The following is a 27,590-nucleotide window of genomic DNA, read 5'->3' on the forward strand; positions in this document are numbered from 1 at the left end:
TTTATTGAAGAGGATTGAGAAGCACAGAACCATGGTTAAAGCAGATATGTAATATAACAGTTCATTCACTTGCAACAATTTACCTTAGAAGTACTTCTCACACAAGGAATGTCCCTCAGCAGCAAAGCCTCTGAGATGTCCCTGCTCATTCCCCCCACCTCTGAGCTGGAATTTGTTACATCCTGAAATGCTGTGCTGATGCAGCTGTTTTCAGAACATCCTATAAAACAGATTGCTGGGATAATCTTGGTTAAAATGAAAACACCACTTCTCTTTGAAGAGGTATTTTTAACCTGCAGCCCCAGAAGCAGTTACATCAGCAAAGAGGAGAGAGAGCGGGCACTGCAATGTGAGAAGGGTAACAAGCAAGTTTGGGAATGAGGGGAGATCAGCAGGAACTGCTCAAACTCACTTTGCTGCCAAAAACATTTCAGGCAACCAGACACCGATCTCCTCCTGGCTCACACTTAGTGGAATTCTTCAGATGGGTGTCAAATAGCCAAAAGCCACTTTCAGCACTTTCTGTGCATTGCTTTAAGCAAACAGAAGGTGGAGAGAGTCTGCACAAGGAAAATGCTGCACAGAATAAAACCAAGGACCTTTTCTAAATGACCAATTTGTTTTTACATAAAACGGAGCAGATTAGAAATACAGAACTCTTTTCTCAAGTCCAAGGGACAGAACTGTAATTTAAATTTCCCACACTGGTGTTCATACCTAATGACATTTTGGTTTTCTTCAAAGGTCAGCTATTTGTTTCGCTTGTCTCCAATAGGTAGGTGGCTGATCTGGAGACCCTAAAAGGCTCTTACAGGATCTCATTTTGCTTGCCCTGATACAGCTCTGCAGCCTCTCCCCCTGACCTTCCCAAGGCTTTGGTGAGCAGCAGCTGTGACGTGGTGTAGCTGTAAACTGAGATCAAGCTGCTGGAGAAGAATTTTATGGGGCAGAACAGGGAGCTGCCTCAGCAGAGACTCAGAAGTGGTGTTCACACTTAACCCCTTTCCCCAGGCCCTGTCTGAGCCGTGGTGTGGGTACCCCTGTGCCCAGCCTGGCACCTCTCTGCTCCTGCCCTGCTGCCCCAGCTGCTGGGCTCAGCCCTGGCAGAGTTCCCTCAGCGTGGCCCCAGCAGGGCTCAGGGTCTGCCCCAGGCTCCTGCAGCACTTCTGTACCTGTCACAGAGGGAAGGCCACCCTGTCCTCCCTCACCCAGCAGCAGGTCCACCTCTGCAGTGCCTGGCACTGCCGTGGCCTGGACTGCCCAGCACACTCTGAGCTAAGGTGGCTCCCCAGCAGGCAGAGCTTTTATCAAACCAGCAGCCTTCTGCAGATTGTCAGATGGAATCCATAAGGCTGCAAATACACCAGCACACTGCACGGGCTGAGCAATGGTGTTTCACCGAGTGCAGCAGTTTCCTGAGGCACCTCTGGGTGCCTGTTTTCAAGAACAGGACTTTGGCTGCCAAGCTTGCAAGAATATACTGTGTGAAAGAAATGGGTGTTGTTTTCACAGCACGTTTGGTTAAGGATCCTCTGCTGTAGGTGATGCTGTCACAAGACCTGTGGTTACTCCTTTGCTTTGCATTATCTCTTTTTAATTCTCTTTTTTTCCAGAAAGGCATTTGCAACAGGTGGGTGAAAATGGCCTTGATTCAATATCTCCTCCAGAAGGTCCTGCCTTTCGTATCAGAACAAAGCTTGGAACTTCCTCCAGGGCAGCACTCACTGTATTCTCAGCTGTGTCGTGATGAAAGAGCTGTGGCCTTTTGGCATGAAGGAGGCAGTGATGAACCCATGGCTCCTCACGGTGGGTTGATCATTTCTCCACTCCAGAAGCTGGGTGAGTCCCATCAGTCTTGCACAACAACAAGGTGAGGACAGCTCCTGTGTTGTGCCTGCTCTGCGCTGCCTCAGGACGGTGGTGGAGCAGGTGACACCAGGCGAAGCTGCTTCCTCCTGACAATGGATTTGAGAGAGGCTGAGATCTCTCTGTATCGAAGCCCATACAGAAAAGGGAACAAAACTTTAGGAAGAATCATGAGGACGTTGCAGACTGTCAGGGAGACCAAGATTCCTGTCTGCAGCCTGATGACAACATTGGCGCACAAGAATGATTCTACAAAAAGGGCCAAGAGTGGAAAGAAGTAAAAAACCAACACGGTGTTGTGCATTAAGAATGTTACACTGGCTCTGGAGCAGATGCTCTCCCATATACCTGAGTGTTTGGTTTTAAAATACAGAATAGCGTAGCAACAAAATATTACAGATATGCAGAGAATGATAACTGTGGCAGAAAGCCAGAAACAGAGTTTCACAGGACCAGTCCCATTCAGAACGAATATCAGTATTACTGGAACTGAGCACGTTTCCAGGACACAGGGCACAAAGCTGTGGGTCCTCCATAGCACCAAGAAGAAAATCCCAGTTAAAGCTCCAGAACACATCCACAGCGATACAATGATTTTTCTAGTTCGTGAAGGAGGCAAAATAACAATGTAGTGCAAAGGAAACAAAACAGCGATGTAGGTGTCCAAGACCATTGCAACAGCTGTGAACAGCCCTCCACAGTAAGCCATTGCCAGCAAAAATAAGAGGAGGACACAAGCCTCCTTTGGGAGGTGCAGATGTGCTGCATTGAGAGCAGCTGACACGGTGTAGAACAGCAGGTAGACCAGATCGGAAAGCAGAGCATTTCCCAGCAGCATGTACCTTGTTTCCTGGCGGATTTTAAACCGAGAGAAGATCACAAATAAGATGGTTGGGATGATAAGGACACCTGCCACGAGGCAGACAACTGGAGAGATTAAAAACATCTTCATGTTTGTGCCTGATGGGGTGAGAGACCATTCCTCCAGGAAACGGATCAAAGTTCTGTAATCCAAATTTGAGGAACTGTTGAGCTCTATCTCCCTGAGGTGGATCACAGTTCCATTTGCTCTCCTTTCTGCAGCACAGCCAGGCAAGTCCATTTCTTTAGGATTTTGGGATGATTGTCTGAGTTGGAGAAAGCAAGATCTTCTATGCCGAGTCCTTAGACAAATGAAGCAGAGGATGCAAAAAGCCCATGGAAGCAAAGTGATTTCTGTAGCAAATTCTACCAGCTCTTCTCAAGGACAGCAGGTTCAAACTTGCAAGTGAATTCTGTGGTGCCAAAAGATGGTTTTGCCTAAAAAAGGAGATTTTATTTTCTTTCTGCAAAATGAAATGTTTAGAAAAGAGAATGAATCTGTGTGGCTTGAAAAAGACTAAATCCCTCTGCTAGCTCTTGGAACAGAAGTGAATGTGTTGATCAGTTTCAGTAATTCGAGTTTTTTCTCATCACATCATCACTCCAATGAAGCAGATGAAATATTAGCCTGATTAAACAAATACACGATGATACAGATCAACATGCCACGTGTCCTGATGCAGAAGAGTCATAAATGTGATTGGGTGGTTTTGTACCAATTTGTGTGCAGCAACACAATTTATTTGAAGTGATCAATAAAAAAGGCTCGCAATCCTGTTGTAAAATTGTAGCACAATCACTCTAGTGAATGAAATGATCTTATTTGCAGATGAAAACCATTTTTGGTTCAGTGAATCAATCCATGTTATACATGAATGATAAACCTTCCCCTGCCTTTTTTCATGCATGATACACAAATGCTGGATTCTCGTCTGTGGCAGCCTTCCAGTCAATGTGTGCATTGTCTGGGGTGAGTGACGTACACTGTCCCATACCAGCATACCCCAGGGCAGACTTGGCACTTCCAGTGCCCATTTGGAGACCAATTCCTGGTTTCCTGGCCCTCACACTGCTGCTGCACTGTGCTGCTTTTAGTGCCAGATCTCAGTATCAGAGCTGGGAGTGCAATGAGAGAATTGTGAAGGATCTGGACTGCAGAGAAAGAACATTTCAAGTTCTTCCAGGCATGGTGTGATCATAAAAAAAATGCTGATTTTTTTTTAATAGGCTCACTAAACCTGGCATTCTTGTATTCATTTTCATCCCAGTGCTACCAGCACACAGCAGTGCAGCTTCTCTCCATGAGAGGAGCTCACCACACAGAAAGTCAGAAATTCCTGCTGTGCCATGGACATGCTGCCTCAGGGCATGCCAGGCAATGGAGCAGACTGCTCATGAAACTCAGCATCAGTCATCCAATCTCGTGCACATTTCATTTCCTGTCACACTGATAGCTGGCACCCATGGAACTGGATGCTAAGCCAGTTGACAGGGTGTGCCATATGGAACAAAAAGATGGAAGGAAAAACCAATGGTAATTTTAAGCATTTCAGTTGCTATGGGGTCTGGGGTAGGCAAAACAAAAGGTGATTATTTTTGCTCACTCGATCCTGCATCCACTGAAAAGCGTGTGGGCAATGTTGATGCAATTGTACATTTGGTGTCAGGGTCATGCCCTGCACCTATAATTGAGTCACTACACAGTTAATACCTTCACTAGACAGTAGCACTCGAAACTGTTGAATTATACTTTTGTTGTAAAATGGAAGGGAGGGAATGAAAACTCAGGTGCATAAATCACCCCCAATTGTAATTTCAGGTCTGTTAATAGTGGAGGTGTTTGCTGCCTCCCAGCTCCTGGCACTCCAAGGATGTCTTATTAATGGCAAGACTCTCTAATTTCCATATAAAATCACAATTGTATTTTCCACCAACTGCTTAGGACTCAATGTGGAAAAACAACAGTTCCTTGTCACACCAGCTGCACACCTTTGGCTGATAGAGAAATAAACCACAGAATGGTTTGGGTAGGAAGGGAACTTCAAGGTCATCCAGTTCTAGATGAGTGACTGAAGGCTCGCTCAGTTGACATCCTCATGACAAGGGGAAGGCATCTCATGGCTCTCGTTGAGCCCACACACAACAGAGAGCCACAGAGCTCTCAAGGCAGCACAAGGGCACAGCCCTGCGTGTCCTGTGCTCAGCTACTCCTCTGCTGCAGCTGGCAGAGTCAGCCCCATGGCATCACCTTGTTCACTTTCACCTGTGCTCCTGTAAAAGCCTTAGGAATGCAGGAGGGCTTTAGTTTTACAGAAATGGACAACAGCAAATAACTGGCAGAGAGATTCAACCCCATGAGACCTGGGCAGGTCCAGCCAAAGCCACTCCCCTCAGATTTCCACAGGGGCTTTTAACTGCTCGGTAGAGTTGTGCTCGATTTAGAAATGTGAATGCTTGGTGTCTTGGCACACGGATATTACCCAGAACAGGTGGTTCTGAAGAATATCTCTTTGTTGTCTCCCTTAATTTTCTTGACCTTGGGAGGCATTTCCACGTCTGGGCATTTGCAAGGGGCTGGCAGCTCTGAGAAACACTCCTGAGGATTCTGAACTGAGCTCCTTCTGCCATTGCATCTCAGTGTTCAATAGTTTGTGGTGCCAACCTGAATGATCCTTTCGAAATTTCCTGTAAACCTGGCCTTAATGCTCTGGTTATTGATTTTCTAAATGCTCTCTAGTAAATTTATGTTAGGTGGACGCACTTTTTACGTATCTTGCTGATGCAGACACACAGTATTAGCAGCCTCTCTTCTGGCTCAGTGCAGTCTGTATTGATTTTCAGGCTGAACCACACACCGTTAATTACTTTACTCATTTCTGCTTCAACAAGCATCCTGCTGAAAGCTTGGTTAATTATCTGATGGGTTTGGGAGATCTCAGGTTCCATGCTGAGCGCTGTAACTCCTGCAAAGGCTGCACTACGTTGTGTTCTTCTGCTGACTATAAACAGGCATTGTCAAACTGAGCAGAAATGTGAGGAATGTTCCTGTCTTACAGCGTTTGGCTCACACTTAACTGCATACACACAGAGAAAAGCTTCCTACTGTTATAAATGCCTATTATAAAGTTGGCTTTTCGCAAGATGTGTGCTATATGATTAATAACTTTGTGGTAAGGGTAGAAGTTTTTATTTCTGCTGTTAGTAAAGAAAATGAGGCATAGAGGTAGTAGTGATATAGTAATTGCTTAAACTGTCTGTTTGGCTGGGATAACACCCAGTGAACATGTAAAGAAGACTCTGCTGTTGATACACCAGCTATCAGCATCTCCCATCTGAAGAAAGCACGGACCAAGGCCCAAGCTGGAGGTGATGATGAAGACACAGCCCAGAAACACGCAGCTCTAAAAAGGCAGACCCAAGGAGGGGCCATGCAAAACAGTCCCTGGAATATGGAAACTAGGTTATGGAAAAATATGAATATTCAACAGACTGATACAATAAAGGGTATGTAAAGAAAGTCTCTGAAATAGCAGTTTGTGGACTTGGCTAAATGCCAAGTCACCCGGCCGGCCGTACTTTGCTTTTTTTTCCTTATCTCCTAATTGTCTTATCTTTTTATTAAAACCTATTTCCTAAAATCTACTAAAAAGGTGAATCTCGTTTTTCACACTACTTCACCGAGTTTACCTGACTGATTCAACAAGTCAGCAGCTCCACTGCTGCTGTGGCAGGGAGCACCAGACAAGAAAGGGAAGCAAAGAGAATAATGCTAGGGTTTCCCCAGCCCTTCATCCCAAGGGATGTGTTAGAAGGGGATACCAGAGGAATGCTCACATTCACCTCTGAGGCTCCCTGGGCTCCATCATGTCTCAGTGTGATCACAGAGTCTTTGATGGGGCTGCCTATTCCAGCAACTCACACATGTGCCAGCCTAAAAGATGTCTACTGTGCTGTGGGTCTGCCCCAGAGGCTGCTGCTGCTGGCCAGGAGCCCAGGGAGAGCAGGGCACATGGGCTGCCCCACATCTGCTCAAACACAAGTGTTTTGGGTGAGACAGTTGGGTCCAGCACATCCGTATTTTTCCTGGAATGTTGTTTCATGGGTCTATTTCCAGCCGTGTTTAGTAACAGAGCCTTGGCCTCAGGAGCCTTCCTGTGCTGTCAGAGTTTCTCCAGCTTCCTCCCACGAATGTCCCCTGTCCCTCCTGGGCTTATGCAGGGCCAGAAGGCACTTCCCTCTCCAGTGAAGCCTTCCCAGCCAGGAACAGCCAAGTGCCCATGAGCAGACCAGCTCCTCCCAGAAGGGAAGCAAGAACCAAGTTTCTTGCCTCTATCCATATTCTCCCTCTGGGCAAATGAGCTGCTGCTGTCAGTGAAGAGAGTAATCAGAGCAGTTTAACTGTGCTGTTTTTCTGGTTGAGTCTTCCCTTCTTCCCCTTTAAACAGAAAGTCAATTAGAGGACAACTTTTTACTAAACCTTTAAGATTCCCTCTAAACTTTTCTGCAAGCTGCAGGGAGAGGTAGGACTGGTCCCTGCCTCAGCCATCTGTGAAAAAGGAGATTCACTTCTTGGTAGATTTTAAGAAATAGGTTTTAATAAAAAGATAAGACAATTAGGAGATAAGGAAAAAAAAGCAAAGTACGGCCGGCCGGGTGACTTGGCATTTAGCCAAGTCCACAAACTGCTATTTCACAGACTTTCTTTAAATACCCTTTCTATTGTATCAAACAGTTGAATATTCATATTTTTCCATAACCTAGTTTCCATATTCCAGGGACTGTTTTGCAGGGCCCCTCCTTGGGTCTGCCTTTTTAGAGCTGCGTGTTTCTGGGCTGTGTCTTCATCATCACCTCCAGCTTGGGCCTTGGTCCGTGCTTTCTTCAGATAGGAGATGCTGATAGCTGGTGTATCAATAGCAGAGTCTTCTTTACATGTTCACTGGATGTTATCCCAGCCAAACAGACAGTTTAAACAATTACTATATCACTACTACCACTGTGCCTAATTTTCTTTACTAACAGCAGAAATAAAAACTTACATCCTTACCACAAAGTTATTAATCATATAGCACACATCTTGCGAAAACCCAACTTTATAATAGGCATTTATAACACATCTGTGCCCACGTGGCTCCAGAGGGATTGTTCAGTGCCTTCCTTGTTATTTGCTGTAGATAAGACACACACACTGCTCTTGTAACTGTACAAAGTTCACAAATCGGGCAGAGCAATGACTAAAGTTAAGGAAGTAAAGAAATGGGTGTGAAAACTCAGCTCAGATTACAAGGCTTTGAAAGGTCAAAGGAAACCTGGAACAAAAGAAAACAGGGATTACAAAGTGCTGGTTTGAAGACATTTTAATGAGGCTCCCAAACAAAAGACGACATGGAGAGAGACTGGGAGGACTCAGCATTAAATCCCTACATCACTTTTCCTAATCCCAAATACCACCAAGCCATGGTGACCACAAAGCCAAAATAAATTTTGTACCAAGTTGGCTTTGCAGATGCAATATTGAGAAATAAGCTGGATGTCAGAACAGAATTCCTAAATATTTGACAAATATTTCAACAAAAGTTTAGAGAAGTGACAGTGTGAGTCCCAGACACCTTCTGCATGGCCCTGAATGCTGCAGCCAGCAGAACTCACCCGTTTTCATTCCCTGAGCCTGGCAAGGCAAAGAAAGACAGGTTTTCCTCTTTTGTGCTGAAAAAAGGACACACGAACATGTTTTCCTGTGACAAGCTGCAGATGTGACCAGAGATTTATAGCAAACAACTGCTACTTTTCACGGTCATTTATGGACAGACTCACAGGACTCCAAGAGAAGCCATCCCAGACTGTTCCTTTGATTTAAAGGTCTCTCCTGCATGCCTATTTTCATAACAGTGTATCTGTGAAACAGGACAAATATCCTCATAAATAAGGCCTATTTGTAAAATATTAACTTCTTTCCTAAAGCAGTTTAATTTATAAGCGGAAATCTTGCCTAAATTTTGAACACTATACAACTGCATTAGTGCTAACAGGACATACCTGCTAAAATCTAAGTCCTTTAGATAAAGAACAATAACATCATTCTTATCTGAGTTTTTAACAGCTATCAGAAGAGATTAAACCAATATTCAACACCACAAGGAGTGATGAGCAGAACTAGAAATACACATGTGAATCTGTGACTCCTCCTTTAACACAGGAGAAAGCTCCTTCTCCTGAGGAAAATCTTCTCAAATGGGGGAGGTCCATCCACCAAACTCCTTGCAGTGTCCATCCATCTCGGGCTGTCTGTCCTTCTGCTGGTGGCAGAAGTTTTATGTTCCTGTCCTGTCTCACCTGCAATGATCTCCAGCATGACCTAGGAAGGGCTGCTGCAGGCAGGCAAAAGCAGAAGTTATCTGGCTCTGTCCCTCTGTTACTGTCCTTTGTCTCTTGTAAAAAGCCAGGCAGCACAGGAGAGGTGTGGCACAACAGCTCCTTGAAGGATGGATTGCTGAGAAGGGATACAGATGGCGGCAGAGTGTTAGGTGTGAGTCAGAATGGAACACCAAAGCAGAGCTGGAATTAGAAAGGGTGGAAGGGACAGGTTGGAGTGTCCAGGCTGACAGGGAGGACCCCAGCCACAGCTCCTCCTGCCAGCCGGGAAGGGCTCACCTGACCCTACAGCCTGGGGGCAAGGGCAATGGGGGAATCAAGGTGGAAGGAAACACTCTAGAAGTGGAGTTGAAACAGAAGAGGGAGGAAAAACGCCATGTCAAAGAAAATAACATGTTATGTCTTGCTATTGAAGGCTTTTGATGGCAGGCTGTGCACGAATGTCCATGGCACAGAGCAGCACAAGGCACAGCACCATCCTGGGGAGGAAGGAGCCTCGCTGCCAAAGCCAAGCTACTCCTTCCCAGTTCCCAGCACCGTACCTGGGAATGGCAGTGGTTCCCTGGTGGCACAGACATGGAAGCAGCATCGATTCTGTGCGATAACTGTGCCCACAGGGAGATGCTGACCTTATCTCCCACTGATGGAAGCAGGTGCCAGGCACAGCCGCCATATGGCAGAGGGATTAAGTGCCAGCATGTGCTGAATACTCACAGTCCCTTATTAGCCAAGCAGGGAGCACGCCGTGGGCTGCACACACACTGCCTTCACAAGCTCTTGTCCCTGCCCAGCAGCTCCTTTGTTGCTTATCCAGCACAGGTGCTTAAAAATTAGATTTTCCCCACATGAGGCCTAACTCTGCCTTGTTCTCCCGGCAATGGCTTTGTGCTGCTCCCAGTCATTTCCATAGCAATAGCCTGTCCTCTCACAGGTTCAGACTTCATGACAGGAAAACGCTGTTAGGGTGGGAATATGAACACAAGTGTTCCAAACTTATAAAACACAGAGAATTAAAAAAAAAAAATTTTGGAGGGTGGAGGTGGAGCTGGAGGGGAGAGCAAGATATGGCTTTAGCACTGTTATATAAACCCACATCAGTCTTACTCTCCTGGTGACCTCCTCAGGCACAAAGAGGAGGGCACATCACCCCCTGGTATGTCCAGAGCTTCTCACCAAACTGGCAGAGTTACAGCTCACAACAGGGAGAGTTTGAGCCATGGACAGAACAGCAAGACGAGACTTTCATTAAAGAACACAGTTAATTTCATTTCTAGTTTCATTATTTTTTTCTTTTTTCTCCAATCCAAATTCCTGCTCATTAAAAGACGTTAATGAGAAGCATCAGAGAAGAGATCCTCTCTTTTCCTTTGCTATTATCCTAAGCAGCACCTAGAGCCAAAAGCTACTCCAAACTTCCTCCAGGTATCTCAGAGATAGCTCAGCTGTTCACAGGCTTGTCTTGTGGCAGTTCACTAAATTTACACCTACTGGGGTGAAACCAGACGACTTTTCTAATGCATTTCAGCATTTTCTCAGGAATTTTTAGGTCCTTTTAATTGAGCTGTTTTTTTCCTCCCATAAAGCAGCAGCTTCTTGCTCCAAAGAAAATATTTCAATGCCAGCCCAGCTCAATGGATAGCAACTAAGGGAATTATAAAACTGCTATAGACCACAAAATCTTCAAGGCAACATATACAGGAAGAAAAATGAATTAGCAACCATTTTTTAAATAGGCCATTTTAACAAGCTAGTTGAACGAGATGAGAACTGCCCCAGTCTCTCACTGAAGTCCTGCAGTGGTGCTCTGGGTGCTGTTCCCATTCCTGGAAGCACTGCCACCATCAGATGTTCTGGTGGTCACCCCAAAACCAGCTGCCCCAGGACTCCTCCTCCTTTCCAACAGCTCGTTTCTCTGGGAGGCCCACAATATTCTCGTGATTTTGGATCTTGCCTGAGCTGTGTTCAGACCAGCACAGCAGCTATGGAATCACGTGTGCCATCCCCCAGGACACCACCTCAACCCCTGCCACTTGTGTCTCTTCATTTCCTGCCATTTCTCTACTCATTGCTCTCTCCTGCCTGCTCCTGGATGTTGGAATGACGGTGAAAATGAGACACACAGTGCCACTTTTCATCCTCAGCTCTGTCCTGATGGCCTCCTGCAAGGGCTCTGTGAACCTGTCAGCTGCTGCCAAGACCCTCTGTGAGGCAGTTTCTGATGTACAGCACCGAGCCCCACTTTCTGTTGAAGGCATCCCATGTGTGAGGCTGTTTCTGCTCTTGGCAGCCTGGGAAGCTGAGGGGTCAGGGTAAGGGAGAGCCCCTGCTCCCACAGCCTCAAAGCTACTCCACCAGACTCAGGGAACCAAAGAATGGGTTGGAAGGAACCTTAAAGACCATCTAACCCCCGTGCCATGGGCAGGGACACCTTCCACTAGACCAGGATGTTCAGGGCCCTGTCCAGCACATCATTGTCCAAAGTCCCTCTCTGAGCTCCTTGGATGCTGGAAGGTTTTATAGGGTCTTCTCAGAGCCTTCTCTTCTCCAGGCTGAACAAGCCCAGTTCTTTCAGCTCCTCCTCACCAGAAAGGAGCACACGAGTCAGGAGTTCTCCAGCCCCTGCTGTGTGCTGGAGCTGCCTGCTGCAGGCTGTACACTCCTTTCACAGCCACTGTCTCACCTTGACACTGCTAAAACATCCCAGGAGCAGTGACCTCAGCCCTGAAGGGAGAGAAAGGCATGGAAGGACAGAGCAGAGGAAGGCAGGAGCCCTTGAGGGCACACCCCGGGCTGTTTCCTGGCAAGATTCCAGCCCCATTCTTTCTGTTCCCAAAGCAGGGAGAAGTCTGTCCCATTATTAACCATCAATGAACACCAGCCTGGGGACTTTCCCCCCCGGCAGGCAAAGCCTTTCAGCCTGTTGGGGAACAGCTTGCAGTGGGTTAACTCCCTCATTGTCAGACTCGGGATGGGGTCCTTGGAGCCTCACAGGGTGTCTGCAGGGATGCAGAATTATAAAAAGGTATTTGTTTTTGTCAATGAACTGGAAGAGAGTCAGCTCCTCCTACCGACCCTTCAGGCTGTCCTCTCTGGTTTTAGCATGCTGTAAATGACCAGCTTCTCTGATAATTTTGCATAATTGGGACTGATTTCAGCAACCGGCCCAACAAAAGCTGGTCTGAACTGAGTAATTTACTGATTTTGTTTTCAGTTAATATAGTAGCCTTAGGAACAAGCAGCCTGTGTTCCTTTTTTAGGCCTGATGGAGAGACGTCCAGAGCTTAAGCAGCATCTAATCAGCTGAACACTGGGAAAAAAACATGTTCCTACACTCATGTGCCTTATTTACTTTTCAGAAGACCCCTCCTAATCTGGAAATTTTTATCTGTTTTCATCTGCTCTGGAATTTCCCTTTTTCTGCCTCCAGACTATCCCTTTTCTCTTCTCATGGAAACATTATTCCTGCTCTGATCTTTCCCTTGTTTGGGTGTTGGGGTTTCTTTGGGTGGAGGAGGTGGTGGAGGGAAGGTTTTCTGTGCAAACCTGTCCCAGGAGCTGATGAGCCCAGGCCTTCTGTGTAGTCCATTAAAGACAGCAACAACCCCAAAACCCCAATTCCCTGGAATCTGTGCAGGAATCAGGCCAACCATGAGAGGATGCACAGAGGAGGAGAGAGAGGAATTATGGCTGTTTAATTCAGTGTGCGCTGAGCAGGCAGAGCGTGGAAGGCTCCTCCAGCTGATCCAGGTCCATCTCTGCACTCTGATCCCTCGTGGGCACTGGACACCAGTGGACCAGGGCTGCTGTGAGTGGCACAAAAGCCACTGTCACCTGTCCCCTGCATTCTCCCTGCAGGCCAGAGCACAAAGCCTCTGCTGCCCCTCAGCAGAGCTGGGACTGCACCTCCAAGGCTGACTTGGGGTGCTGAGGTGCTCTTGGAGCATCTGCCTTGAGGCACTGAAAAGGATGGGCCAGCCTGGGCACAGTTTGTCTTTTGTTTGACAGACTGGCCGGGGTTTGGCACTGCTACAGCGTGAGTGTGATGACATTTGTTATGACAAGCCAAGACTGTGTACAAGTACCCTTCTTCACAGACCCAACTCCCAGGATTACAAATGCTGGCTTAACCCTAAAGCTTGCTTTTCCCTTCACAAATTCACACCAGTGGTGGTGCTTAAAATTATTCTATCTGCAATTCATATGCCCGTGTCTATTCTCAGCTTCTGTTTCCAGCCTTGAGGTTGTCCAGATTGTCCCTTTGTCCTTTTAAGACCTCTGCACTAACTACACTAATCCTCAGTAAGCAATCAAATCTCCCCATCTGTGCTCTTACTATTTCCCTTGGCACCATGCTATGACTCCTCTATTTTAATTAACCCAAGACGGATGCCTTGTCAAGACTTAGCTGCTCTGATTTCTCATTATGTGATCATAATACCATTTAGCAACACCACCCTTCTCAGCAAGGAGAGCTGATTCCAGCCCCTTGAAGGCAAAGCAGTGAAACACCAGGGCCCAAAGCAATATTTGGTCTCGTTCTTGGTAACCTGCTGCATTTCCTTCCCAGAAAATGCACCAGTTCTGCCTACTCACAAAAGCTCACTTTAGGGTATGTATCTTCTTTTGTTTTTGATAGTCATGATCACTTAATTTCAACTTTTAACCCCTCTGAGCACTGCTTGAATGCCAACCACGTGTACCTTATTGAAAGCAGTTTTAATTTACTCATTGCCAGCTGCAGTTGGTGGTACCCCACACTGCTGTCTGCCCTTTTCCTGCCAAGCAGCTCATTACTTCAAATTCTCCTGAACCTAGTCCCTGTTTTGCGGCCATTTAAGACCTGAAGTCCATGGATTACCTCATAAATGAGGAGGAAGGCTCTTGCTTTCATGTCCTTCCAAACCTGCAACACCTCAGCCTCTGTCTCTTCCTCAGCCCCATTTTCATCCCCTAAATTGCTGTGATTGCTGCAGGAGCTGTGAGCTGCCATTTGTGCACAAAGCACCAAGTCAGCACCAGGGACGTGTTTCCCTTGAACTCCTGGTCAGCTCCTTAGTGAAACTCCCTCTGCAAGCACTTGCACAGCAGCAGAATGAGACATCCTGTGCTCCACATCTCCCTCAGGCGCAGGTACCCAGCTTTGTAGTGGGTGTGTGATGGGCTGTGAGCTGTCCTCTGGGACTGAGAGCACCTCAGAGGCTGCTCACAGCTCATGGCAGGAAGATGAGTGTCAAACATCCAACAGTTTAACACCAGGCACCATCAGCAAAATGCAAGGAAGGTGTAATCTGGACAAACAGCAAGGAAATGTTGGAGGAACAAACACAAGGAAATATTCCCTGGCACAGTCCAAGGAAGAAGCCTCCAAACCCAGCCTCCTGTGGGCCTGTCATAGACTCAACAACCAGAAGGGATCTCTCACCAAACCCCTTGACCAAAATCAACACTGAGGTTGTTTACTGCAGTTCTTTAAATGTTAATAATGCTACTTCACATCCTCTGAAAGTGTGGTTCTGTGTTCTTCCACCCTTAGGAAACCCTGCCCGATGTAAATATTTTAAGCAGACCAGGTGCAAGAAGCCAACTGGGCAGGATGTAATGTCACTGCTCTTTTGCTCATGGACACGCCTGAGAGTCTCCCTCTCAGGTCTCAGTTTGCTATATGTGGGTGAAAAGCACATTTAACAGCCGCTTTTTTATCTCTCACATAGAAGGAGGCAGGATTTTAAGCAGATATATTCAGGGTACAGGTTGACAGTGAAAAAATCCAGGTATTTTAATGTAGAAAGGCCGCCCAGTTTCAGCACTTTGGATGACCTGAGCTTGCCCTACACGGATTGTGGAAAAAAGGGTTTGTTGACAGCACTCAATGAAATTCAGAGCCAAGGAATGATTTCAGTGAGCTCATGGACACATTTCCAATGTTGGATGTGCAGGGCCATCTAGTGGGAAATCTCTGTGTGCAGCAAGAGCCCAAACACAGGCAGCATTTCTCAGCAGCCAGAACAAAGACAGCTTTGGCTCTCCGAAATGCATCTCCCTGGTTTTTCCTCTTCTCTCCAGGAAGATGGGATGCTTCCCTGCTGAGACTGTACAGGAGAGCCTGTGGAACAGGGAATTCAGCCTGCCTCGCTGCAGCATCCTGTGCTGCAGAAGTGTGCGTTTCCTAAAATTCATTTCTTGTGACTAATGGCTTCGAGAAGGTTTGCTCAAAGAAGGGAAACAATAACAACAAGAGACCCCCCTCCTCCCCAGCCCCTCAGTTTCAGTTTTTATTTTCGTTAATACAAGTGCAAAAGAGGCTCAGTGACAGTGTCAGGCAGCACAGTGTGATGGAGCAGAAAGCATTAGTTTCTGTAACACTCCATCTCTGGTGCTGGATTGAATTAATCAGATTGAGGTGCTGGCTGGCACTCAGTCATTTTTCACAGAAAAATCGAATGTTCTGAGTCAGATTCTCTGGTCAAATGACTGTGATAACCCAGAGAATACTGGTGTCCCTTCAGATTAATTCCCCCATCTGTGCAGTGAGGAGAACTGGGGCTCTGCAGCACTTGCAGGGTTACCCAAAAATTCCACTGTGATTCTGGAAAGCAACTAGGTTTTCCAAAAGCATGGGAAAATCGCTCATATTTAAGTTTTTACCATTTCTCATGTTTTATTTACTACTACATTAAAGCTCATAAAAGCATTGCCGCTTAACAAACAGGTTTCCCCCCCTCTGATTTACATATGAAGTAATAGTTCCAGCACTGTAACAAAGCCTTCTTTTCTGGGATCGTGTTAATCAACTGCTTTTGCTAAGATGTTTACCTGCTGGCAATGCAGCTTTTCTGATTTCCAATTAAATTGGAGTTTCTTTCCCAGCCTTTTTCCCACCATGAAGTCCATTACACAGCCTATCTCTACCTAGTTTGCTAGTTTCATTAAACCTTCATTTATAGTCGAATGAAAACTTCTGAGGCCTCTCTCATTATGTCAAGTTAGGCTAAACCTGCCTAAGAGGTGTAGAAGTTGTTCAAAGGGAGGGGCAGGTAGGCAGGTATAAAGAACAAGATTTCATAAATCTTTCTGATCTGGAAATTAAGCTGAAAAGAAGGTACAATATTAAGATAAATGTTCCTGTTAAAAACTCTTGAATGCTGCGCAACAAATTATTTCATTCCACGGAAGCTGACATTGACTATTTACTTCTTTTTTACTTCAGCTTGGACCCTGAAGGGATGTGACAGGCCAGCACCTCAATCATCAGAACTACATCAGATATTTCACCTGGAAACAGCAGCACACATCAGATAAATTAGGCAGAAGATTCACAACTTCAAACACCTGTTGTTGAAAAAAGACCTTTATGGGATGGGGAAAACAGTATTATTGTCAGACAATCTAGAAGTCCTGATCAGAATGTCCTGGCAGCACGGTGCCAGGCACACAGACTCACCTGGAGGGAAAGCAGGTGACCCCTGGCTGCCCACTCCTCCCCTCACTGCCACAGGCTGCTGCCCTCGTGGGAAGGTCACAGCAGTTCAGAGCTGCCCTCCTCCCTGACTCATGCTGTCTGCATATTACCTGGCTTCTTCCACTCCTCAGGAATTGCAGCACCTTGTTATTTTCGGTAATTTCTAATTACTGGGGCATTGCTTCCCAATCTGGAGCAGGCTAACCTGGGGTTGATCCATGTAGTATTAGGGAAGACATCTGTAATAGAGCCAAATGCAGGGAAAGCCTCCTCCAGCCCCATCTGGAGCTCCTCTGACTGATTTGCAGACCCCTCCCCATGGAGTAATGCAGCAACTTTTCTTGTACAGAGCTTCCCACCAAAGCAACAAAGGAGGAAATCAGGGTCTGTCATCCTCATGCCATGTCTGTGACAGCACACGTCCCTATGTGGGAACACAGACTTCATTCTTGACTGGGCAGCTCATTTCATGAGCTGAGGAAGAAGTTCACTCATTTTGTGGCTGGCTTCTGTCCACTTTGGGATACCACTCTGTCAGCTCTGAAAGAACCAGGCTCTTTGGGACGCTGCCAAGCTCCAGTGACTTCACAGCTATAACTGTGCAGCCATCAGCACTCCCCACTTCAGTCATACACCTCCCACTCAAACTCTGCAAACTCATCAGTCACCTGCTGCCTTTTTTTCCCCCCCAGCAAAATCCCAACATATCAAGGGTTTTGAGGCACCTTAAAGTGTGATTTTCAAGCAAAGTTAGACTCTCTATAAGGTGTTTCAAACCAGGTACACAGAAACAGAGGTATTAGGAATAAACTACTCTTTTTCAAAGGTGCAGGTTCTGGAAGTGCATTTTAGGGTAAGAAATGGTCCTCTCCAAGAGCAGGTTGGATGGGGCTTTGAGCAATCTGGTCTAGTGAAAGATATCCTGACCATGGCAGGGAGGTTGGAATCAGATGATCTTTATGGTGCTTTCCAACCCCAACCATTCTGTGCTTCTATGACATCTCTATTAAAGCTCAAGAATAATTTCTGAATCTCTTTCCCCAAATCCAAGTGTCCTGTTTCACAGGCTTACCCCCCCTCAACACACAGCAACGAAGACCAATCCATCCCACACTAACACAGCCCCAGGCTCAGCTCCTGGCCGTGTCCTCCCAACAACTGTTCCCAAAGCCCAGCCCTCTGCTGCCTCAGAAATGGCTTCTGCACACTTGTTAGAGAAACATCCAACAATTAATATGCTTGAGTCCTGCCTCAGCCTATCAGCTGGCTCAGAAACATTAATTAACCCTCAATGGAAAATCAAATTGTCGTGAGAGATTTTTTTGCTGCAGAGCGATGGCAGCAGCCAAACCCGTGAAGGGATAAACCCAAAGAGTAATACTCAGCAAATCATCCCTCTCTAAAGAGCCTGCCAGCTACAAGACACACAAAATATCATATTTTAAAACCTGTTGGTCATTAGTGTAACTGCAAACCAAATGATGACCTTGGCATTGTCAATACTCACGATCCATTAATGGAGCGTTTCATCAGATGCTGAGTCCTTTCAGTTTTACTGCTAGTGCAAAAATATATGAATGGCCATATTTCACTAGCATAAGAGCCTTGCTTGTTTTGCCATACTCTGCCATGAACAACATTTGATGATTTTGAGGAACACAGTCAGAGGTTTCACCTTCCAGCCGTGATGGCAGCTCAGGCAGCAGCAGGCAGGAAGCTTCTGGAGTTGGCCATCACCACCCAGGATGTGGAAGGCAGGAGAACAAGAGCAACCACCACTGCCAAAATTATCTATCTAGCAAACTGCATTTTAAAGCTGTGTGTTTTATTCTCTTCTAAGATTTACAGCTTGCCACTTCAAAATGAAATCTGGCTGTGACATTGCTGCTGACGACATAAATCAAACACACAGATTTATTTCAAAATGTATGTTCCGCTGAGTAAATCAAGCAGAAGCATTGCTAACCACATTGTTACCAACTGCACTGATGGCAATTTCAAAGGCTTCACCTCTCATCCATCTTCCAAATGTTCTTTTGTTTGCCTGTATTTAAATACTGCCTGGCAGAGCAGTGGGATTTTACACACAGCATAGGGCTGCTTCTCACAGTTCACCAACTGGCTGTAGTGATCCTTTCCCTCGAGGACCAACCAACTGCACTCAGCCACGATGGCTTCTTCCCTCAGAACAGGACTTGTGATTTGGTTCCTGGCCTCCACGGCAGCCATGAGGACTCCTTTGTCAGACCCTGTGACAGGTACATCCTCTGCAGTGTGACCAAGCCAGCTTCTGTGCAACACATGATTATTTATTTCACTGGGATGTGAAATAAAAGCAGTGAAAGGGGGCAGCAGGCTGTCCTGCTCACAGCTCCGAGTGTCCCTGCCTTTAGACCTGAGCCTGCTGTGTTACTGCATTCACCCTCACTAACTTTATCTGACTACTCCCTTCTCTTATTTAAGCTGATTTGCTTTTAGGCCTCCTTTGATCCCGACTTTACTGTTTGAAAGTCTGTCCAATGAGAGCCACTGGAAGATTTGCTGCCTCACTGATGGACTGTATTTATTATTTGAGGCTGTGTATCTGGCTACTTACACCTATATCTCTTTTTTCAGCTTCCTGACTGAGTCTTTAACAAAGCCTTAAGAGTATTTGATGTATTCAAGCAGGGAGCAATATAAAATTAAGTATGGAAACCAAGTCACACAAAACAGGAATAAAATGCTTTCTATAACTTTCCCTCAAGGCATCACGACACCATCTTCCTCAGCAGAGCTGAGAAAATTTTGCTTCTAAGTTGCCCTGGGATGGTTGTGGCACTGTACATTTTGCCATCCTCATGCTGAAGCTGAGTACCTATTTTGCCTTTCAGACAGCAGTGCCTGTTAATGCAGGTCAGTAAACTGGAGGTATTCTTGTCCCATCTGGACAGATGTCTATGACACACAGGCACATCTGGAAGGAAAAAGCTTCTGAAAACATGCATTACGTTTCAACATTTCTGAACTCAGGTCCATGAGGTTTCTTGTCCCTCCCAGGTGTTGCCTCTGGTCTCTAGAGCCTTGGAGTTTTTCATGATTTGGTGAAACAATTCTTTTGATGTAGTTCTTCGTAACATATAGAATGCAGATAATTCTTCCACATTGATTTTATAGACAAATACTTATTACTCAAGAGTTTTTTTTGTTTAAAGCAGAAAGTTTAAGGGCAGTCATGACTCCAACACAAGCAGCTGGAGAAATGTCATGGATTCTTTCTTTCTTTATTTCCTTAAAAGCCCTTTAAATTCTTTGGGGCAACAAGCAGTTTACAGTCAGTCCCCAGGACAGCAATAATGTGATCAGTCCCATTCTGGAGGCACTGGGGGCTCCTTCCTGCCCCTGATGGCATCATTACTGGTGCTGGGAGGCAGCACAGCCAAGCTTTCCAATGCCATAATTTGCTCTTGTGACCCTCCCTGCCGCCCCTCATCATCCCCTGGGCTGCAGAGGAGGCAATGTCAGTGTCTCCCAGGGAAGGCAAGCAGGAGATGCTGGGGCTGAGCACCCTTGCGGAAATCTGTGGACAAAAATCTTTGCATTTCCTTTGCTAAGTACTGGCGTTATTAACAGCAATTCATGATTCTAAAATTTGCAGCACACACTAGCTCACCAAGCCACTGAGAAGAGAGTGGCAATTAACTTAATGAAAGCCCCGGGAAACAGATAAGTAGCAAGGATTGCTCCCGTCAACCTAGGGCAGCCTCCTGCTAGCAATCTGGGACAGAAAAAGCTCCATATCCCATTACCAATTCTCTTCAACATGCAAACTCAAGAAATACTGATAAGAATCCATGAATAATTAAGTTTAACCTGATGTTAGCAGAAACTGGATTGGGGATGTTAGACTCTTCATTAGTTCACTGGCAGGAAATAGCCTGGATCAAATTCATTCTGTAAGCAATTCCTTGGAAACAAATAGAGATAGTTCAGCAAACACTTTAGTTTCAGGGTTAAAAAATCTGTTATGTTCTTCCACAGCAGAAAATATAAAAATGGTATAGATTGCTTTTTGTGAGTTGCTTATACTAATAGTTGTCTTTAATCACTGGATACAAATATTCCCTACCCACCATGAGGAGACTCAGGCTTCCATGTTCTGGGAGGCAGGCTGGGCTTGCCTCTTCTAAAACTCCCTCCCTGTGTTTCCATACTGCCCCTCGTGAGGATTCTCCTCCTCCTTTCCCCGAGGATCCCTGCCATCCTACTTTTCCCTCAGCAGGGGCTGTGCATTCCTTAGCCCTTCTTCCCTCAAGATCCCTCTTCCTACTCACCAGGCCAAGGGCTGTGTGCATCTGCTGAACAGCTGGGAGCTGTTCCACGTGCCCCTCATTTACAGGTTTTTGATTTCCCTTCCCTTTTCTGCCCACTGATGCCCTGAACAATTTGGGACAGATTGAATTAATCAGAATTAATCAGAGAGGATGATTAGGTTCTCCAATGGCCAACATTTTAAGCCAAGCTGATCAACAGCCGTGGTGAAATAGCCTGAAATGAAGTGATAGCAGAAAAGGATAATGGAGGGAACTGCAAGTTGAGGACTATTTATGAAGTATAAAAAAGCCCTACTGTAGCTACCATGGATCAGCTGCTATTCAACATTTACCAGTGTGTGCAGTGACACTGATTTAGGTCCATGCAGGTTGTGGCCAGGGACAGCTGTGGCCAGCTGTGCCCATGGATGGCTGATGGATTTCAGGTGCTTCCCATGAGGAAGGGAAATAAAAGGCTCTAAAGCTGGAAATTTCTGTCCAAAGTAAACAACCTAAAACCTGCAGCTCTCTCATCACAGAAGATGCTTTACACGAATCTCCAAGAACAATTTTGGGTATCTCATCCAAGTCTGGAATGATCCCCTCTAACTTCTCCAGCAAAGGGACAAAGCTGCCATTTGTTAGAAACAGGGACACTCCATGAGAGCTTCCCCAGTGCCTGAGGAGCAGCAACAGCCTCTTCTGGAGACTGCATGTATGGAAACTACCTGAAACAATGTTGGTCTAGATTATTTTCTCCTAATCTTTGTTTTATTGAGCTCAGTTTGAGTATGAAGTAGGCTTTAAATTCATTTTAAGTGCTCTCTGTTGCCTACCTCCTTCTTCCCATGGTATATTTGGGTGTATCTTTTCTGATGTCTTCACCTTTAATGCCCACACTTCAGAGTCCAGAAGCTCAGCTCAGAAGTTGTATGTATGAATAACATTCAAATGAAAAATCTTAGCTCCTAGTTTTGCTCAGACAATACCAACACCAGGCAGGAACCAGCACCAGAATCTCAGAATCATTAAGGCTGGAAGAGGCCTGTAACACCAAGAGATAACCCAGCACCACCACGATGCTCATGGGTAAACTGTATCCCCAAGTGCCACATCTGCATGCTTTGTGAACACTTCCAGGGATGGGGTCCCTACCACTGCCCTGGACAGCCTGCTCCAATGCTTGACAACCCTTTCGGTGAAGAAATTTTTCCTAATATCTAATCTGAACCCTTCCCTGCACAGTGCAAGGCCATTTCCTCCTGTCCTGTCCCATCCCTTTTCACCTGGGAGCAGGGCCCCCACCTGGCTGCAGCATCCTCTCAGGGAGTTGTAGAGAGTGAGAAGATCCCCCTGAACCCCCTTTTCTCCAGCTTAAACCCCCCCAGCTCCTTCAGCTGCTCCTCACAGGACTTGTGCTGCAGCCCCTTCCCCAGCTCCACTCCCCTCTCTGGACACACTCCAGCCTCTCACCATTTTCCTTGAAGTGAGGGGCCCAAACCAAGTGCCTGATGTGGCCTCAGCAGTGCCCAGCACAGGGGATGGTCACTGCCCTGGTCCTGCTGCCCATACTGCTGCTGAAAAAAGCCAGGATGCCTTTGGCCTTCTTGGCCACCTGGGCAGAGGTGACAGCTGTGACCTCTGATGGATCCTCGTGTCTGTCAGCATTTCTAACAGGCCTCGGTGTTATTTGGAGCAAAGGACTTCAACATTTTATGTGTCTCCTCTTTCCAAAACAAAGGGGAGGCTCTCAAAATTGACATCACTGCAGAGCAATGAGGCACTACCTGAAAATTTGGGGGCTTTGTATACCCCTCATAAAGAAAGGCTTCCTCCTATATTAAAATGAATATCTCATGCAGAATAAACCCCATCAAATCCATTTCTAATTAATATATTTCTTCTCATGAGTGTTCTTCATCTACTTGCCAGGACTACGAGGATTCATGCACAGCCTGTTCTTTCCTCCCACCAGTCTCTTGGTGAAGTCACACAAAGGCTTTCTACACATTGCAGTTGGATTTAACCCAGGCTTTTCCCCCAAGGTGTAATTTTCTAGTCTGCACCATCAGGGACACCTGAATGGCTTACTGCCTGACACTCAGAGCAGGAGCACTCTGTTCTGCAGGCTTTCAAGTTAACAGGCTGATTTTCCAGCTTTAGAAGCTTAGACAGCACGAAAGTTCAAGCTCCTTTCCTCCTGTCTCCAAGATTCAGCAAAAGCACACGATGAAAGGGAAGATGAGATCAGGTAGCAGGTTAAGGCTGTTGTTCCCTCTCTGCTGTGATTTGGGGACACAAGAGATTAGCTCTCTGACCGATGCACCTGCTCCAGTTGGGAGAGAATGCTCATTTTCAGTCCATGCAGGGCTGGAATTTTTCTAAACGCCTCCCTGGATTGGAGTTGTCTGTCTGAGCCATCTGGGAGCTGCCTGTTTGCTGCCTCAGACAGCTGAGAAGTGGCCTGCAGTGTTTCCCTGCAGATACACCAGTCTGTGACAATTGCTGCCCTGTCCTGAGTGCAGCTCCGAACTCTCAGGAGAGCTGCTGAAGTGGATTAAGCCACTGCTTCACTCTGACTTTTAAGAGGCTCCTTTCATGCCCCCAGCAGAGGTGTTTCCACAAGCAGGAGGCTTGAGAAGCTGATGTCAAGGGCTTAGGTAGGAATCAGTGGGACAATCAGATAGGGAGCCCTTCAGGGGGAGAGGGCTGGGGAAAGGATTTACTGGGCAGCTTTACACTCCGGTGAAATTAGAGCCCTGGTGTTTGTGATGGTAATAAACTCGTCCATATAACAAAGAATGATGTTGTAACGTCGGATGTTGCCTTTGCTGCACACTGAGGCAGAAGTTAGACTGAAAGGAGAATTTGGTAAATGATGTTTGATGAAGGCAGAATGAGGGTGACACCAGGCACTCCAGCCTTGGGCAGCTGAAATAATCCCTCTTCCCCCTCACGCCACTTTGCTTCCATGCAAAATCCCTTCTAACTTCGGCTTTTACTCAAGCTCAAAGGGTGGCACAGTCCAGTAGCCTGCATGCACTGCCAGTGAGGCTCCACACTAACCAAAACACATTCAGATCACTTTTCCTGAATCCTAGTCTGAAACAAAACAACACATTGAAATGAAATTAATTTGGATGCCTTCCTCCCTATTTAATAAGCAGTCATTTAGCGAGAGACCAAAATCCTGGCTCAGAAACTCCCGAGCTTACCTCCTCTCTTTTATTCCTAAAGCAGAGGAGGCATTTCCATGGCATCAAGCAGATGGCTGAAATAAGCATCTTTCCTATATCCAGCTCCATGTGGAAGCTTAGAATCTCTGTAAGGTACGAAAAAGCTACACGCCGGAGGAATGAGGGGGTGGGGATGGAGGAAGAAGGAGGAGGAAAAGACAGGGGGTGGAGAGTAACGCTGGAGAGCAGCAGTGGTCCAGCCCCTCAGAATCTGAAAAGCATCACAGGAGCCTCTGGATAAAGACCAGCTTCAGGAGCAAGGCTAGGAGACAGAGGATTTCTGCTCAGTGATAAAACATGGTGAGTAGGATTTTTGTGATCTGCCTCCTTTGCTCTGGTGCAATGGCTTTTCTTTTGCTCTGACACGGCAACTCTGAGTGAGTATTATTTTGGGATGACTGCTCGGTTTTGAAGCATTGCTTTTTACTTCTTTTTCCATACATCTGGCAAGTCTGTGCCTGTATTTATAAAAATGCACATCCTATCTCCTTTTAAAGCAATGAATTACTGAGGACAGCCAAAGCTGTCAGCGATAACACTTTGCTGGCTGGTACCAACAGGCTCCTGGTCAGGGCAAGGAAAATAAAAAGCCCTGTTTCCTTCTCAGGTATGCAGTGGAAATTTCTGCTCTGCTGCCTCCTCTTAGCAATACAGTGCTGGTTGGAGAGCTCCCTGCGCAGGAGTTACAGCTGCCCTTTCACATGATGTAATTGGAACATTTCAAGCCACTTACGCTGTCGTTCAGCCTCAGGTGTAGAAGAAAACTGAGTGAGGGGTGCTGAGGTTTTGTCAGAGAAGGAGCCTCCTTTTGTCATGGGCTCAGCCTCCTTCTGCCCTGCCACACACCTCACGCGTGGCTGGGGGATGCTGTGGGTGCCCCACATGGGGCTGGGGATGCTGTGGGTGCCCCACATGGGGCTGGGGGATGCTGTGGGTGTTCTATATGGGGCTGGGGGATGCTGTGGGTGCCCCACATGGGGCTGAGGATGCTGTGGGTGCCCCACATGGGGCTGGGGGATGCTGTGGGTGTTCCACATGGGGCTGGAGGATGCTGTGGGTGCCCCACATGGGGCTGGGGGATGCTGTAGATGTTCCACATGGGGCTGGGGGATGCTGTGGGTGTTCCACATGGGGCTGGGGGAAGCACTGGTTGCTGCTGTGCCCCCAGGGGTCCCTCCCATCAGCAAGCAGCAGAACAGTGTGCTGGGAGTAGAAATGTGGTTAATTTTACTACGAAAAATCCTGAGCGCCATAAGACAGTTGTCAGGGCTTAAAGGAAGGTTCAGACTTCCCTATAGCACATTGCTAATAAGATTAAGCATTTAACTACACATCTTTCTAGTATTCTGCTGGGGAGTGTAAGATTTTACTTGGTGTGCTCAGTGGAATGAGGGTTGAATTAAAAACACACCAAAATGTGCTTTTTGCTGGTTCTTCGTGAGAAAGCCATTGCCTGACCTAAATCTGTATACAAATAATTCAGCATCCTGGATTACCTGAGCCAGACAAATGATTAAGGGGAATGATAAGATACAGCCACTAAGGATGAGGAGAGGAGTACTCCTAAGGAGAGGCATGATCTCAATGCAGGTTTGTGTGTCACACAGGCGCCTGTAAAAATAAACATTCTGCTGTTTCCTGAATCACGCCTGTCCCTGATTAGATCCTCCATCCTTCCCACCCTGTTCTTTTCTGCTTTCTAATGGAGATGAGATAGTAGCTGGGTAATCAGTTTAAGGGAGAAGATGAGCCCTGCTTTAAAATCCTCTTTGGTCTTTACCAGAGGAACTGTTATGTTTATTTGCTTGCTACAAACAGTGTTACAATAACTGCGGTGAGAATATCACTACCCTCTGGGCAAGGAAGCAGTGTTCTGCTTTGCGATTAAAAATCAAATTAACAGAACGATGTTCATGATTATTAGTAAGCATTTCCAGTATTAACTTTCATCTTCTCAGATAGAGAGTTAATATTTTTGCCTGAAAATAAACAGTCTTATTCCAAAAATCTCCCCTTCGCCCCCACCCCCCTTTACTGGGAGCACCAGCTGTTCCTTATGCACTGCTCATTGATTAGATACCAAAGATTAAAAATTAGTGTTGTTCACCGACTTTAAAAGTAGCTGTGGCTTTCACCACCTCATTCTTTGCTTGTTTTTGCATTTTAGGACTTCCAAGTGGTGGCCAGTAAAAGTCCTCCCGAGGTTAGGAATCAGGACAGCCTCTCGGAGTGCTCTGCTCTTTCCCCCTTTCCCATCACACGATTTATCAAGAAATATTTTTTAAAACTTTTCATTTAAAAATGCATGGATTTGAAGCTTAATGCATGTCCATATACCCAAACCAGAGAGATGCTTTCAGAAAATTTAATTATGCTACAATTTCTGATGGAAAAGCAGGTTACATTTTCAAAGGTACCTCTGGTAACTCAGCATCTTAAGTCTGATTGATATGAAGCCACTTGTGGAAAAGGGATTTTGGACTCACTCCAAACTTGGATCTGAAAACATAAAAGCAGTACAAAGAGAGGTTTTTCCTTATTTTTTTTTAATTAAAAAGCCTAAAACACTATTCAGTGTTTATCAACTTTTTTATTTAATAATTAAAAAAAAATGCTTGTAGGCAGGTGAAATTCAGGTGCCAAGTGACCTGCAGAACTCTGCTTAGCAAGAGACATCCAGCCACCATCTCCACAACCTGCCAGTTGTAAGAGTGATATAAATGTAAAGAAAGAACACTCCAATCTCCCCTTTAAAACCAATATTCTGATTTTTACCTATTTCTATCTCCAAGAGAGATGATTATATATAAATTACACATCAAATTAGCAAGTAAGAGAGGTCCAAGCTGGGTAGCTGATAAGACTTTGAAATAAATGAACCTCAAGTTTGTTTTTTTTTTTTCCTACTTAAGCAAAATTATTTTTGAGCCAAACTTGCTGAAGCTGGAGACTTTATCTAAATTTCTTCCTTGTAATAATATCATTTCTATCCATGCAACCTCGCTGAAAGAGATACCTGCACTTTCCCAGGAGGATGGCTTTCCTGGAATTCCATGCAAGAGGACTGATGTTTGACTTTTTCTTTGAAGATAACCTGAACAAACCTTTCTGCTGTGTTCTGAGCAAGCAATGCACAACAACTTTGACCCAGCCAGAAACCCAAAGCAAGGCTCTCTCATATTCCATCTCAGGGGAAACTCACAGATGGCAGAAAATGCTGAGCCCATGGGCAGAGGCAAATGTCTTTGACAGAAGCAATATCTGGACAGTTTGAATCCTGTCTCCACCCGTTTTCCTAATGAATGCTGGGCTCCATTGCACCCTCTTTGGCCCTTGTCTGTTGGCCTGGGCTTGGGGAGGATTTAGGCCATCTGAATATGGCTCTTATTAACCAGAACAGTTACCTAACTCAGTCTTGCTCAGGTCCTCATAACCCAGATCCAGAAGCAATTGCTTTGATTGTCCTAAAATCAAGTCTCCTCAGCCCACGGGAATGTGTTCATC

At 46.0% G+C, this 27,590-nt stretch overlaps 1 protein-coding gene across 1 annotated transcript; it reads right to left on the minus strand.

Annotated features, from left to right (window-relative positions):
* Positions 1–1,840: 1,840 nt before the first annotated feature.
* On the minus strand, positions 1,841–3,058 carry GPR148 (G protein-coupled receptor 148). The gene has a single exon (XM_066326480.1). It carries the CDS (start codon positions 2,966–2,968, stop codon positions 1,910–1,912), a length of 1,059 nt encoding a protein of 352 aa, XP_066182577.1. The 5' UTR covers positions 2,969–3,058; the 3' UTR covers positions 1,841–1,909.
* Between the last annotated feature and the right edge of the window lie 24,532 nt (positions 3,059–27,590).

This window comes from Sylvia atricapilla, chromosome 10 (genome assembly GCF_009819655.1).
Source record: "Sylvia atricapilla isolate bSylAtr1 chromosome 10, bSylAtr1.pri, whole genome shotgun sequence".
NCBI classification, from domain to species: domain Eukaryota; kingdom Metazoa; phylum Chordata; class Aves; order Passeriformes; family Sylviidae; genus Sylvia; species Sylvia atricapilla.

Excerpts from the sequence above, each read along its gene's own strand:
- GPR148 (XM_066326480.1), bottom strand. The coding sequence starts at position 2,968 with ATGGACTTGCCTGGCTGTGCTGCAGAAAGGAGAGCAAATGGAACTGTG.